Source organism: Salvelinus fontinalis, chromosome 38, assembly GCF_029448725.1.
Source record: "Salvelinus fontinalis isolate EN_2023a chromosome 38, ASM2944872v1, whole genome shotgun sequence".
NCBI classification, from domain to species: domain Eukaryota; kingdom Metazoa; phylum Chordata; class Actinopteri; order Salmoniformes; family Salmonidae; genus Salvelinus; species Salvelinus fontinalis.
In genome coordinates this window covers 9,797,925-9,814,831 of record NC_074702.1, presented here as the reverse complement: position 1 = coordinate 9,814,831, position 16,907 = coordinate 9,797,925, and the positions used below count along the sequence as shown (strand labels likewise).

Here is a 16,907-nt window from a genome sequence, read left to right as displayed (position 1 = left end):
CTCCCCTTCCTGCACTCTCACTACCCCTTCCGCCACACCCCTCCCACATTCTTGTTCCCCCCCGCTCTCTCCTCCCACTCTCTTTTTGTTCCTCCCTCCCTGCAGGAGAAAGAGGGGATCCAGTGGGAGGCCAGAGAGGAGCTGTCTGAGGGAGAGGGGGAGGACGAGGAGGTGGTGAGGGATGAGGGATGGGTAGAGGAGGAGGATGACCATCACATAGAGTTCTGCAGGGTGTGTAAGGATGGAGGAGAGCTGCTGTGCTGTGACACCTGTACCTCCTCCTACCACATCCACTGTCTCAACCCCCCCCTCCCCGAGATACCCAACGGGGAATGGATCTGCCCACGCTGCATGGTGAGCCCTGCCACCCTGTGTATGTGTATGTCTGTGAGAGAGAGAGAGAATTCATCTCAACGTATGGGTGTTGGATGTACATGATTATTAAAGAACATGTTCTGTTATACATGTGTGGGTGGCTACACCTACATCATATGGAATTCTTGATTTGAGTTGAGTCAGCTATACAACTGCAATTTAACTCTCATTTCTGATCTCTCCTCGTATACGCTGGCATTGGTTTTTAAATGTATAATGACGGAAGATTGCAGATATAAATGCAATATGTAGTGTTGACATGATTGACAAAGAAGGTATTTTCTACACAAGCTATTTCTTTGTGAATGTATATCTGATTGTTCCTGAATTTCCCTCAGTGCCCGGGCATGAAGGGTAAGGTCCAGAAGGTTCTGACCTGGAAGTGGGGTGAACCTCCGCCCCCTACACCTGTGCTCCGCCCCCTGGACCTCCCAGCCGAGGCCCCAGACCCTGTCCCATTGGCCGGCCGACCAGAGAGGCAGTTCTTTGTCAAATGGTGCAACATGTCTTACTGGCACTGCTCCTGGGTCCAAGAGCTACAGGTAACACGCTCAACCAGCAATATGCCACTGTAATATGCAGGCTTAATTAGGGCTGTGGCGTCCATTACATTTTGTCAGACGGTTATTGTCATGCAAAAGACTGCTGGTCTCATGGTAATTGACCGTTAATTAACATAAACACGTTAGGGGACAGAATGCGGTCGGACCCTCACATAATTGCCATATATATTACTCTTACAGAATTTCCATGTGGGCGAGGATATTGGAAATGTAATCAAAGTCTATTGGATGATAACTTGTTTTTAACTAGGACAGAATAATAATAACTGACTAAACACCTCCCTCTGCAACTGGATCCTGGACTTCCTGACGGGACGCCCCCAGGTGGTGAGGTTAGGTAGCAACACATCTGCCACGCTGATCCTCAACACTGGAGCCCCTCAGGGGTGCGTGCTCAGTCCCCTCCTGTACTCCCTTTTCACCCATGACTGCACGGCCAGGCACGACTCCAACACCATCATTAAGTTCGCAGACGACACATCAGTGGTAGGCCTGTTCACTGACAACGACGAGACAGCCTATAGGGAGGAGGTCAGAGACCTGGCTGTGTGGTGCCAGAATAATAACCTCTCCCTCAACGTGATCAAGACAAAGGAGATGAATGTGGACTACAGGAAAAGGAGGACCGAGCACGCACCCATTTCTTATCGACAGGGGCTGTAGTGGAGCAGGTTGAGAGCTTCAAGTTCCTTGGTGTCCACATCACCAACAAACTAGAATGATCCAAACACCAAGACAGTTGTGAAGATTGCACAAAAAAAAATTGGCATGGGTCCTCAGATCCTCAAAAGGTTCTCCAGCTGCAACATCGAGAGCATCCTGACTGGTTGCATCACTGCCTGGTACGGCAATTGCTCGGCCTCCGACCGCAAGGTACTGCAGAGGGTAGTGCGTACTGCCCAGTACATCACTGGGGCTAAGCTGCCTGCCAACCTCTCTTTTACGCTACTGCTACTCTCTGTTCATCATATATGCATAGTCACTTTAACCATATCTACATGTACATACTGCTTGTATATAGCTTCGCTACTGTTATAGCCTCGCTACTGTATATAGCCTCGCTTCTGTTATTTTTCATTGTCTTTTTACTTTTGTTTTTATTTCTTTACTTACCTATTGTTCACCTAATACCTTTTTTGCATTGTTGCTTAGAGCCGGTAAGTAAGCATTTCACTGTAAAGTCTACACCTGTTGTATTTGGCGCACGTGACAAATAACCTTTGATTTGATTTAAGTCTGGGAAAACTCCGGCTGGATGGCATACCAGTGGAAGTATACCAAACTTTTTTTTATATACTCAGAGGACCATTATTAGCATGTTTTAACCACTCCTATATAAATGGTAGATTATCAGATACTCAACAAGAAGGTGTGATATCATTATTACTGAAACAGGATCCAAGTGGTAAATATAAAGATCCAGTCCATTTAAAAAATGGAGGCCTCTTACACTTCAGTGTTGTGATAGAAAAATTCTAACTACAGTTGAAGTTGGAAGTTTACATACACCATAGCCAAATATATTTGAACTCAGTTTTTCAAAATTCCTGACATTTAATCCTAGTAAAAATTCACTGTCTTAGGTCAGTTCGGATCACCACTTTATTTTAAGAATGTGAAATGTCAGAATAATAGTAGAGAGAATGATTTATATCAGCTTTTATTTATTTCATCACATTCCCAGTGGGTCAGAAGTGTACATACACTCAATTAGTATTTGGTAGCATTGCCTTTAAATTGTTTAACTTGAATCAAACGTTTCGGGTAGCCTTCCACAAGCTTCCCACAATAAGTTGGGTGAATTTTGTCCCATTCCTCCTGACAGAGCTGGTGTAACTGAGTCAGGCTTGTAGGCCTCCTTGCTCACACACACTTTTTCAGTTCTGCCCACAAATGTTCTATAGGATTGAGGTCAGGGCTTTGTGATAGCCACTCCAATACCTTGACTTTGTTGTCCTTAAGCCATTTTGCCACAACTTTGGAAGTATGCATGCTGTCATTGTCATGTTGTCAAGATCCATTTGCGACCAAGCTTTAACTTCCTGACTGTTGTCTTGAGATGTCGCTTCAATATATCCACATAATTTCCCATCCTCATGATGCCATCTATTTTGTGAAGTGCACCAGTCCCTCCTGCAGCAAAGCTCCCCCACACCATGATGCTGCCACCCCCGGGCTTCACGGTTGGGATGGTGTTCTTCGGCTTGCAAGCCTCCCCCTTTTTCCTCCACACATAAGGATTGTCATTATGACCAAACAGTTCTATTTTTGTTTCATCAGACCAGAGAACATTTCTCCAAAAAGTACGGTCTTTGTCCCCATGTGCAGTTGCAAACCGTAGTCTGGCTTTTTTATGGTGGTTTTGGAGCAGTGGCTTCCTTGCTGAGTGGCCTTTCAGGTTATGTCGATAAAGGACTCATTTTCCTGTGGATATAGATACTTTTGTACCTGTTTCCTCCAGCATCTTCACAAAGGTCCTATGTTGTTGTTCTGGGATTGATTTGCACTTTTCGCACCAAAGTACGTTCATATCTAGGAGACAGAACGCGTCTCTTTCCTGAGCGGTATGACGGCTGCGTGGTCCCATGGTGTTTATACTTGTGTACTATTGTTTGTACAGATGAACGTGGTACCTTCAGGCATTTGGAAATTGCTCCCAAGGATGAACCAGACTTGTGGAGGTCTACAATTTTTTGGGCTGATTTCTTTAGATTTTCCCATGATGTCAAGCCAAGAGGCACTGAGTTTGAAGGTAGGCCTTGACATACATCCACAGGTACACCTCCAATTGACTCAAATTATGTCAATTAGCCTATCATACGCTTCTAAAGCCATGACATATTTTTTTTTAATTTTCCAAGCTGTTTAAAGGCACAGTCAACTTAGTGTATGTAAACTTCTGACCCACTGGAATTGTGATACAGTGAAATAATCTGTCTGTAAACAATTGTTGGGAAAATTACTTGTCATGCACAAAGTAGATTTGCCAAAACTATAATTTGTTAACAAGAAATTTGTGGACTTGTTGAAAAATGAGTTTTAATGACTCCAACCTAAGTGTATGTAAACTTCCAACTTCAACTGTATATGTATGAATGTTTATGTATATATATATTTACCTCAAAAATATATGGGGGATTGGAAATGATGCGGACAGTTACATTGATGGAAGCAGCAACCTATCAACAATATTAAAGCTGATCCACAAAAAAAAAATCATCATACATAAACCACTTTAGCATCTCCAGGCCACCACGCATACAAGCCGCTCTTGCGCGCCTTTGGAACATCTACATTTAAAAAAGTATAATAAACCAATTTTATGTACACCATCACAATACATCCGTTATTTATTTTAGTCCGGTACCCGGATGTGAAAGTGACCGTAACCCCCAGCTTCTCCAAAAAGGCTTTCCAGACCGCGACGTGAACTGGGGACCAAGGTCAGTAACGATGTAGTACTGGAATAGTGCCTCAGTGACCTTGAGAGCAGTAGGTAGACCAGAGAGAGGGATAAAATGGCAGGATTTAGGGAATCCGTCAACATCAATAATAGTGGTAAAACCATCAGAAAGGGGGAGATCAGTTACAAGGTCTATGGACAGATGTGACCAAGGCCACTGAGGCACGGGAAGGGGAAGTAGTTTCCCTGCTGGAGCATGAGTTGACATATTGGGCGATGTCCTGCGCCAAGGTGGGCCACCAGTACTTCTCGGAGATGGATTGGATTGTGCGGGTGATACCTGGGTGTCCAGCGGCAGAGGGATGTGTGTGCCCAGGTCAACAGTCAATCTCCCACCCCCATGGGGACGTAGATGTGTTCTGGAGAGCAGGTAGCAGGAGCGGGTCCCCTCTCCAGAGCCTTGCGGAGCCTACTCTGCTGTGGAGAGGTGTGTGGCCTCTACCTCCATATGTTCAGGCTCTGCCTCAGGACAGCCAAAGGTGGGAGGCGAGTAGCGAGGTGGACACAGGTGCTCCCAAAGAAGGTTATCCAGACGGATGGCCATTGAGATGGGAGCGTCGAAGGATATGTTGTCATCCCGACATGCCAACTCCATCTGAACCTCCTCGCGCAGTCCACTACGGAATAGAGTGCGGAGCGCCAGCTCATTCCATCTACTGGAGGCTGCCAAATTCTGAAAGGTGAGGGCGCACTCCGCAGTGGTCTGGGCACCCTGCTGGAGTTGGAACAGTTGCTCACCTCCCTCTCTGCCCCCTGGAGGTTGGTCGAAGACTGCCCTGAACAGAGCCATGAACCTCTCATAGTAACCCAGCTCCTCCTCTCCTCTCTCCCAGGCGGCCGGAGCCCACTCCAGAGCCCGTGCGGTCAGCAGGGAAGTGACCGTGGCAACCTTGGACATCTCGATGATGGGGTATCCCGTCTGATAGGCGAAATAGAGTGAGCACTGGAGTAGGAAGCCACTGCATTTCGATAAAGTTCCCGTCATACTTCTCCGGAAGGGATAGTCGGGCATTGCTGACCTGGGCGGACGGCTGGGGGACTGGCTCACTGTGATGATCCGTGGTAGGGAGGCCCTCTGATAGAGGTCTGGAGAACCTCGCTGGTGGTGTCGAGGCAGTGGAGAACGCGGAGGACCTCCCTCATGGTCGTACCTCCCTCATGGTCGTACCCAGTTGCGCCAGTTGGTCGTGGTGTTGGTGGAGTAGATGACCCTGTTCGTTGACCGTCTAGAAGAAGGTTTTATCTTCTGCTGCTTCCATATTGTGAGGTGGTATTCTGTACCGTATATGCCGGGAGTCAGGAAACCGATGCAGAAGGTGAGTTTAATAATCACATTTTATTGGTCACATACACATGGTTAGCAGATGTTTATGCGAGTGTAGTGAAATGCTTGTGCTTTTCACACAGCCCAATGAAGTTCCTTGAGGGCTGTCGTGTTGTCTGCTTGAGGGGGTATATACACAGCTGATAACTGACTACAATTCTCTTGGGAGATAATATGGCCGGCATTTGATTGTAAGGAATTCTAGGTCGGGTGAGCAGAAGGACTTGAGTTCCTGTATGTTGTTATGATTACACCATGAGTAAGTCATGAGGCAAGTCATGAGGCATACAGTCGTGGCCAAAAGGTTTGAGAATGACACAAATATTAATTTCCACAAAGTTTGCTGCTTCATTGTCTTTAGATATTTTTGTCAGATGTTAATATGGAATACGGAAGTATAATTACAAGCATTTCATAAGTGTCAAAGGTTTTTATTGACAATTACATGAAGTAATAAATACATGAAGAGTCAATATTTGCAGTGTTGACCCTTCTTTTTCAATACCTCTGCAATCCGCCCTGGCATGCTGTCAATTAACTTCTGGGCCACATCCTGACTGATGAGAGCCCATTCTTGCGTTATAAATGCTTTGAGTTTGTCAGAATTTGTGGTGTTTTGTTTGTCCACCTGCCGCTTGAGGATTGACCACAAGTTCTCAATAGCATTAAGGTCTGGGGAGTTCCCTGGCCATGGACCCAAAATATTGATGTTTTGTTCCCCGAGCCACTTAGTTATCACTTTTGCCTTATGGCAAGGTGCTCCATCATGCTGGAAAAGGCATTGTTGGTCACCAAACTGTTCCTGGATGGTTGGGAGAAGTTGCTCTCAGAGGATGTGTTGGTACCGTTCTTTATTCATGGCTATTTTCTTAGGCAAAATTGTGAGTGAGCCCACTCCCTTGGCTGAGAAGCAACCCCACACATGAATGGTCTCAGGATGCTTTACTGTTGGCATGACACAGGACTGATGGTAGCGCTCACCTTGTCTTCTCCGGACAAGCTTTTTTCCGGATGCTCCAAACAATCGGAAAGGGGATTCATCAGAGAAAATGACTTTACCCCAGTCCTCAGCAGTCCAATCCCTGTACCTTTTGCATAATATCAGTCTGTCCCTGATGTTTTTCCTGGAGAGAAGTGGCTTCTTTGCTGCCCTTCTTGACACCAGGCTATCCTCCAAAAGTCTTTGTCTCACTGTGCCTGCAGATGCACTCACACCTGCCTGCTGCCATTCTTGAGCAAGCTCTGTACTGGTGGTGCCCCGATCCCGCAGCTGAATCAACTTTAGGAGATGGTCCTGGCGCTTGCTGGACTTTCTTGGGCACCCTGAAGCCTTCTTCACAACAGTTAAACCGCTCTCCTTGAAGTTTTTGATGATCCGATAAATGGTTGATTTAGGTGCAATCTTACTGGCAGAAATAACCTTGCCTGTGAAGCCCTTTTTGTGCAAAGCAATGATGACGGCACGTGTTTCCTTGCAGATAACCATGGTTGAAAGAGGAAGAACAATGAGTCCAAGCACCACCCTCCTTTTGAAGCTTCCAGTCTGTTATTCGAACTCAATCAGCATGACAGAGTGATCTCCAGCCTTGTCCTTGTCAACACTCACACCTGTGTTAACAAGAGAATCACTGACATGATGTCAGCTGGTCCTTTTGTGGCAGGGCTGAAATGCAGTGGAAATGTTTTTGGGGGATTCAGTTCATTTGCATGGCAAAGAGGGACTTTGCAATTAATTGCAATTCATCTGATCACTCTTCATAACATTCTGGAGTATATGCAAATTGCCATCATTCAAACTCAGGTAGCAGACTTTGTGAAAATTAATATTTGTGTCATTCTCAAAACTTTTGGCCACGACTGTACACCCCACCCTTCTTCTTCCCAGAGAGGTGTTTATCTCTGTCTGCGCGATGCATGAAGAAGCCCGGTGGCTGAACCGACTCCGACAACGTATCCCGAGAGAGCCATATTTCCGTGAAACAGAGGATGTTACAGTCTTTGATGTCTCTCTGGAAGGCAATTTTGTCTACATTGTTGTCAAGAGACTGGACATTGGTGAGTAGTATACTCGGAAGTAGTGGGCGGTGTGCACGCCTACGGAGCCTGACCAGGAGGCCGCTCCGTATGCCTCTAATGCGGCGATGTTGTTTTGGGTCGGCTGCTGGGATTAGATCCACTGTCCCGGGTGGTTGTCCGAACAAAGGATCCGCTTCGGGAAAGTCGTATTCCTGGTCGTAATGTTGGTAAGTTGACGTCGCTCTTATATCCAATAGGTCTTCCCGGCTGTATGTAATAACACTTAAGATTTTCTGGGCTAACAATGTAAGAAATAATACAGAAAAAAACTAAATACTGCGTAGTTTCCTAGGACTCGAAGCAAGGCGACCATCTCTGTCAGCGCCATCTTCATGAAACGATACAAAAGAACAAACATGAGAAGCGTACTGAACACGAGAGATAACAATACCACCTAATGACTGATGACAACTGAGGGCGAAATAAAGGGGGCGTAATCAAGGAGAAAATTGTGACCAGGTGTGTGTAATGATGGAGAACAGGTGTGCGTAATATAATAGCCAGTTCCGGTGGTTAGTAGACAGGCGACGTTGAGCGCTGTTGGGAGCAGGTGTAGGTGTGACAATATGCTTAAGTCCCGTGCCATTATTTTATTTTACATGATTTTATAGTAATAAGAATATAATTGAAAATAGCTGAAAAAAATAGAAAGGATATTTTTCCCATTGCGAGCATATGGGTGGCTATGTTGAGCATAAAAGTGATTACTTGAAACAGGTCCTATATGCTAGATTTGAGAGTTATTTGGCAACTTTAGTTGTGAGTGATACAAACCATAGAATGTCTTAGAAATCAGGCTGCTTGGGTTTTATGGCGGAACATGTGCTTAATATGAGCAGCTGAGAAAGAAATATAACAACACTTATTTCACTCAACTCGGCAGGTAGCCTAGTGGTTAGAGTGTTGGGTCAGTAACCGAAAGGTTGCTGGATCAAATCCCGAGCTGACAAGGTAAAAATCTGTCGTTCTGCCCCTGAACAAGGCAGTTAACCCACTGTTCCCCGGTAGGTAGGCCGTCATTGTAAATATGAATTTGTTCTTAACTGACTTGCCTAGTTAAATAAAACATTTTAAAAGAAGAATAATGCAGTCCATACTCAAAGGCAATTACTGAAATGTATTATGCTTGACCCATTATGTACCAAAGACATCTTAAATCAGTTTTGTTCTATGTTTAATATGCAGTATTAAATGTATTGTAAAGACACAATATCATCTTAAATCAGTTTTGTTCTATGTTTAATATGCAGTATTAAATGTATTGTAAAGACACAATATCATCTTAAATCAGTTTTGTTCTATGTTTGATATGCAGTAGTAAATGTATTGTAAATACACAATATCATTTTAATTCAGTTTTTTTTCAGCTTGGGGTAATAAGCCTATGCATAAACTCATATGCGTTTGGTTGTTTTGAATTAGTCATCACCTGAGAAAGCGCTGTCCATTTTGTTATGTCATAGTGGTTAGAGGGACAGTAGAGCCCTGAGTACCTGGCCATTAAGAACCTGATGGAGGGACAATAGAGCCCTGAGTACCAGACCATTAGAACCTGATGGAGGGACAATAGAGCCCTGAGTACCTGGCCATTAGAACCTGATCGAGGGACAATAGAGCCCTGAGTACCAAACCATTAGGACCTGATGGAGGGACAGTCAAGCCCTGAGTACCAGACCATTAGGACCTGATGGAAGGACAATCAAGCCCTGAGTACCAGGCCATTAGAACCTGATGGAGGGACAATAGAGCCCTGAGTACCAAGCCATTAGGAGCTGATGAACGGACAATAGAGCCCTGAGTACCAGGCCATTATGACCTGATGGAGAGACAATAGAGCCCTGAGTACCAGACCATTAGGAGCTGATGGTAGTTGGTAAGTTGGGTACTACCAAAGCATGTCCAGAGTGCATAAAAGGAGATTACCGTAACTCAACGGTCAAGTGGAATTTTACTGCCGTCATGACTGCTGGTGTGGCGGTAATACGGTCACCGCAACAGCCCTAGGCTCAATGTCTTCATCCTTATGTACTAAATAGAGTAGACTCATCTTTTACCCTCTTCACTCTTTTCCCTCCATCCAGTTGGAGCTGAACTGCCAGGTGATGTTCCGTAACTACCAGAGGAAGACGGACATGGACGAGCCCCCACTGGTGGACTTCGGAGGGGAGGGGGACGATGACAAGAGCACTAAGAGGAAGAACAAGGACCCCCTGTACGTCCACATGGAGGAGGAGTTCTACCGTTACGGAGTCAAGATGGAGTGGCTCATGATCCACCGCATCCTCAACCACAGGTAGCGCACACACAGGCACCTGGGATACACACGCTAACACACACGCACACACCTGGGATAAACACGCTAACACACACGCACACACCAGCGATACACACGCTAACACGCACACACCTGGGATACACACGCTAACACGCACACACCTGGGATACACACGCTAACACGCATACACACCTGGGATACACTAGCTAACACGCACACACACCTGGGATACACACGCTAACACACACACACACCTGGGATACACACGCTAACACACACACACCTGGGATACACACGCTAACACACACACACCTGGGATACACACGCTAACACACACACACCTGGGATACACACGCTAACACACACACACACACACCTGGGATACACACGCTAACACACACACACACACACACCTGGGATACACACGCTAACACACACACACACACCTGGGATACACACGCTAACACACACACACACACATCTGGGATACACACGCTAACACACACACACACACACCTGGGATACACACACACACACACACCTGGGATACACACGCTAACACACACACCTGGGATACACACGCTAACACACACACCTGGGATACACACGCTAACACACACACCTGGGATACACACGCTAACACACACACACACACCTGGGATACACACGCTAACACACACACACCTGGGATACAAACGCTAACACACACACACCTGGGATACAAACGCTAACACACACACACACCTGGGATACACACCTGGGATACAAACGCTAACTCACACACACCTGGGGTACACACCTGGGATACAAACGCTAACACACACACACCTGGGATACACACGCTAACACACACACACCTGGGATACACACCTAGGATACACACGCTAACACACACACACACACCTGGGATTCACACGCTAACACAACACAGCATGGGTAACATACTACCTCCTAACACAGGCATGTCAAAGTCAGTTCTGTAAAGGAAATAGCTGTTTATTTGTTGTAAAAATTGCAATAATTTGTTTAACACCTCTGCATCCTATTTGTATCAATACAGATGTAAACCATAATATCATCATTCTCCTTCCCCTCTCCTCCTCTCTCCAGTGTGGATAAGAAGAACAACGTGCACTTCCTGATCAAGTGGAGGGATCTGGCCTACGACCAGGCCTCCTGGGAGAGTGAGGAGATGGACATCCCAGAGTACGACCAATACAAGCAGACCTACTGGAACCACAGGTGCACACGCACGCACGCACGCACGCACACACACACACGCACATACTCACCCATGCATGCACACAAAACTCTGACATTTCTGCCTATATCAACCTAGAGTAACCTGAAGCAATAATCTAATCCTCTTCATGTCTTCCATCTTTCTCTACCTACCAACTCTTCCATCTCTCTCTCTCAGAGAGTTGATGTTGGGAGATGAGGGCAGGCCTGGTAAGAAGCTGAAGAAGATAGCTAAAGTGAAGAAGAGTGAGAAACCCCCTGCTAACCCTGTGGTGGATGTAAGTACGGCTACTTCCTTGTTCCTTTTCATGTGAATCTTCCAAATCTCCCATTCACATTGATTCATGATTCTGTGATGTAAATGAAGATGTTTTTCTTCCACTTCCCCTCCAGCCCACCATCAAGTTTGACCATCAGCCAGACTACCTGGACACTACACGGGGAACGCTGCACCCCTACCAGCTGGAGGGCCTCAACTGGCTGCGTTTCTCCTGGGCTCAGGCCACTGACACTATACTGGCTGATGAGATGGGTCTAGGCAAGACTGTCCAGACCGCTGTCTTCCTCTACTCACTCTACAAAGAGGTGTGTTGTTAGGGTCTGTATTGGGGTCTGTGTGTGCTGGATAGGCAAAAGGATGTGGTCATCTGATTCCACAGCGATGTGTTTCAGCGTGTGTGTGTGTGTGTGTGTGTGAGTGAGATATATATATAGTGTTTGTGTCTCTCGTCCAGTCTGCTTTCCCTTGTCAATAATTTCAGTAGGGGTTCTGCCAAACCTTGGACAAACAATAAAACCGCCCATCAAAGGGAACTAGTCCAAAAAGAGGGACTCTGTCCTAAAGGCAGGCTGGGACAAATACAAGCAAAAGTCCACGTAGTCTTATCAGAAGGCTAGGTTGAGTTATTACCCAACTGCTAAATACCTAGCGACGTGAATGATCAGTTCAGTGTTAGGGGATAAGGGCAGAGCATCTAAATCGGACTTAGGCACTTCTCTTTTCTGATTCACCTGAAGTGTTTTACTCACTCACCTATTAACCCCTGACCTTCCACCTCTCCAGGGTCATTCAAAGGGCCCGTTCCTGGTGAGCGCCCCCCTGTCCACCATCATTAACTGGGAGAGAGAGTTTGAGTTGTGGGCTCCGGACATGTACGTGGTGACCTACGTAGGAGACAAGGACAGCAGAGCCGTCATCAGAGAGAACGAGTTCTCCTTCGAGGGCAATGCCATCCGGGGGGGCAAGAAGGCCTCTAAGATGAAGGTGAGAGACAAGAGGGATGGGAGGATGGGGAAAGACTGATAAGGTGCGGTCATGGTTGTTATTGTTTTGTTTTTTTCTATCTCCCTCATTGTATCTTTATTGTTACCCCCTAATCCTCTGCCTACTCTCTCTCTCCCTGTCCCCCTGCAGAAAGACTCATCCGTGAAGTTCCATGTTCTGCTGACGTCCTATGAGCTGATCACTATAGACCAGGCTGTGCTGGGCTCCATAGACTGGGCCTGTCTGGTGGTGGATGAGGCCCACAGGCTGAAGAACAACCAGTCAAAGGTCAGACACACACCAGTACCATAACCATTATAGTCTTAACCAGTACCATAACCATTATAGTCTTAACCAGTACCGTAACCATTATAGTCATAACCATTATAGTCATGACCAGTACCATAACCATTAGTCATAACCAGTACCATAACCAGTACCATAACCATTATAGTCTTAACCAGTACCATAACCATTATAGTCTTAACCATTATAGTCATGACCAGTACCATAACCATTATAGTCATAACCAGTACCATAACCATTATAGTCGTAACCATTATAGTCATAACCATTATAGTCTTAACCAGTACCATAACCATTATAGTCATAACCATTATAGTCATGACCAGTACCATAACCATTATAGTCATAACCAGTACCATAACCATTACAGTCATAACCAGTACCATAACCATTATAGTCTTAACCAGTACCATAACCATTATAGTCTTAACCATTATAGTCTTAACCATTATAGTCTTAACCATTATAGTCATGACCAGTACCATAACCATTATAGTCATGACCAGTACCATAACCATTATAGTCATAACCAGTACCATAACCATTATAGTCATAACCAGTACCATAACCATTATAGTCATAACCAGTACCATAACCATTATATTCATAACCATTATAGTCATAACTAGTACCATAACCATTATAGTCATAACTAGTACCATAACCATTATAACCATAACCAGTACCATAACCATTATAGTCATAACTAGTACCATAACCATTATAGTCATAACCAGTACCATAACCATTATAGTCATAACTAGTACCATAACCATTATAGTCATAACCAGTACCATAACCATTATAGCCATAACCATTATAGCCATAACCAGTACCATAACCATTATAGTCATAACCAGTACCATAACCATTATAGTCATAACCATTATAGTCATAACCAGTACCATAACCATTATAGTCATAACCAGTACCATAACCATTATAGTCATAACCAGTACCATAACCATTATAGCCATAACCAGTACGATAACAATTGGTCATAACCATTATAGCCATAACCAGTACCATAACCATTATAGTCATAACCATTATAGTCATAACCAGTACCATAACCATTATAGTCATAACCAGTACCATAACCATTATAGTCATAACCATTATAGTCATAACCAGTACCGTAATCATTATAGTCATAACCAGTACCATAACCATTATAGTCATAACCAGTACCATAACCATTATAGTCATAACCATTATAGTCATAACCAGTACCATAACATTATAGTCATAAACATTATAGTCATAACCAGTTTCATAACCATTATAGCCATAACCATTATAGCCATAACCAGTACCATAACCATTAGTCATAACCATTATAGTCATAACCAGTACCATAACATTATAGTCATAAACATTATAGTCATAACCAGTTTCATAACCATTATAGCCATAACCAGTACCATAACCATTAGTCATAACCATTATAGTCATAACCAGTACCATAACTATTATAGTCATAACCAGTACCATAACCATTATTGTCATAACCAGTACCATGACCATGACCATTATAGCCATAACCAGTACCATAACCATTATAGTCATAACCAGTACCATAACCATTATAGTCGTAACCATTATAGTCATACCCAGTACCATAACCATTATAGTCATAACCATTATAGTCATAACCAGTACCATAACTATTATAGTCATAACCAGTACCATAACCAGTACCATAACCATTATAGTCATAACCATTAGTCATAACCATTATAGTCATAACCAGTACCATAACATTATAGTCATAAACATTATAGTCATAACCAGTTTCATAACCATTATAGCCATAACCATTATAGCCATAACCAGTACCATAACCATTATAGTCATAACCAGTACCATAACCAGTACCATAACCATTATTGTCATAACCAGTACCATAACCATTATAACCATAACCAGTACCATAACCATTATAGTCATACCCAGTACCATAACCATTATAGTCATAACCAGTACCATAATCATTATAGTATGACATATCCTTGCATACTGAATACAGTGTTTATTAGTATAGTTATGGTTATAACCAGTCAAAGATGAGCGATCACCCTGTTTAGTGAAGAGGACAGCTGAAGTATAAAACGCTGTCTCTCTCTCTCTGTGTAGTTCTTTAGGATTCTGAATAACTACCCTCTCCAGCACAAGCTGCTGCTGACTGGTACACCTCTACAGAACAACCTGGAGGAACTCTTCCACCTGCTCAACTTCCTCACCCCAGTGAGATTCAAGTCAGTATGCCTACACTACTGTGTGTGTGTGTGGGAGTGCTGCTATTGCTTAGTGTTTTGTAGTCCTGATGTTTCTTTTTGAACAAATCCAAAAACAATAACAAAAGTCCCCCCCCTATTCTCTCCCTCTCTGCTCTGCAGTAACCTAGAGGGGTTCCTGGAAGAGTTTGCTGACATCGCCAAAGAAGACCAGATCAAGAAGTTGCATGACATGCTGGGACCACACATGCTCAGGAGACTGAAGGCCGACGTCTTCAAACACATGCCCACCAAGACAGAGCTCATCCTACGGGTGGAGCTCAGCCCCATGCAGAAGTAAGTGATGAGGAGGACGAGGGGAGGGTGGGGAGGATAGTGGTAGCAATCAAATCAAATTGGATTCGTCACGTACACAGTTTACAGCAGGTCTAAAAGGTGCTGTGAAATGCTTACTTGCTATCTCCCTCAACAGTGCAGTACAATCAGTGCTAGCACATGCTAATGAGAGGAGAAGTATAGAGAATAAGGAAATAGAGGATTGAATGTCAGTAGTGTAGTGTTGCAGAAGTCTCATGTTGGATTCTATTTCTTGTTTTCTGGTATTAATTGAATTGTGTGATGCAGGAAGTACTACAAGTTCATCTTGACGCGTAACTTTGACGCCCTGAACACCCGCGGAGGAGGAAACCAAGTGTCCCTGCTCAACGTGGTCATGGACCTCAAGAAGTGTTGCAACCACCCCTACCTCTTTCCCGGAGCCGCAATGGTATGATCCCAACCCATTCTCTGAGACATGGGCCATACCATTGATTCGGTGCTTGAAGGAGGGCATCAATCTGTGTCTGTGTGTTTGTATAACAGAAAATGTTGTATTTAATGTATATGATTTTGTTGGTTATATTTCTAAACCTAACAGACTAAACAGAATGTGTTAAGATGCTTTGATCTGGATGCAGTCTACTTGATGATGAGCTTTAATTCATTAATTGACTGATGTTTGATTGATTGATCTCCTGCAGGAGGCGCCAAAGATTCCAAACGGAATGTACGAGGGCAGTGCCCTCACAAGGGCTTCTGGGAAACTGACTCTGCTGCAAAAGATGATGGTTAAACTCAAGGAGGGAGGACATAGAGTGCTCGTCTTCTCTCAGGTACACACACACACACACACACACACACACACACACACACACACACACACACACACACACACACACACACACACACTAACTGTCTCTGTCTCCTGGTAGATGACTAAGATGTTGGACCTGCTGGAGGACTTCCTGGAGAACGAGGGTTATAAGTACGAGAGGATTGATGGAAGTGTAACGGGGGGCATGAGACAGGAGGCCATCGACCGCTTCAACGGTGAGACACACGCATGGGTTCATGGATACACTAATGACAGCACAATTGGAACAGTAACTTTAACTTTGAAAAAATATGAAATGGAAGTAACTATTTGTCTTTTGTCTCCTCCCTCTTTCTCTCCCTTCCCCTCTATCTCTCTCTCTCCTCAGCTCCTGGCGCCCCTCAGTTTGCCTTCCTGCTCTCTACCAGAGCGGGAGGTTTGGGCATCAATCTGGCAACCGCCGACACCGTCGTCATCTACGACTCCGACTGGAACCCCCACAACGACATCCAGGTACACACACACACACACACACACACACACACACACACACACACACACACACACACACACACACACACACACACACACACACACACACACACACACACACACACACGCGCACACGACGCACACCTCCTGCTCACCTC

General features: G+C 44.7%; 1 protein-coding gene across 4 annotated transcripts in view; it reads left to right on the top strand.

The window, feature by feature from the left end:
* LOC129837501 (chromodomain-helicase-DNA-binding protein 4-like) overlaps positions 1–16,907 on the top strand; it is a 33,178-nt gene that overhangs the window by 4,323 nt on the left and 11,948 nt on the right. For all 4 annotated transcript variants that reach the window (XM_055903721.1, XM_055903720.1, XM_055903718.1 and 1 more), the window contains 14 exons: positions 106–354; positions 714–917; positions 9,883–10,094; positions 11,187–11,318; positions 11,497–11,596; positions 11,712–11,903; positions 12,382–12,582; positions 12,733–12,870; positions 15,025–15,146; positions 15,288–15,461; positions 15,750–15,891; positions 16,145–16,276; positions 16,376–16,493; positions 16,646–16,770. In XM_055903721.1, the coding sequence (XP_055759696.1) occupies positions 106–354; positions 714–917; positions 9,883–10,094; positions 11,187–11,318; positions 11,497–11,596; positions 11,712–11,903; positions 12,382–12,582; positions 12,733–12,870; positions 15,025–15,146; positions 15,288–15,461; positions 15,750–15,891; positions 16,145–16,276; positions 16,376–16,493; positions 16,646–16,770 (2,241 nt within the window). The remainder of the gene's footprint in view (positions 1–105; positions 355–713; positions 918–9,882; positions 10,095–11,186; positions 11,319–11,496; positions 11,597–11,711; positions 11,904–12,381; positions 12,583–12,732; positions 12,871–15,024; positions 15,147–15,287; positions 15,462–15,749; positions 15,892–16,144; positions 16,277–16,375; positions 16,494–16,645; positions 16,771–16,907) is intronic.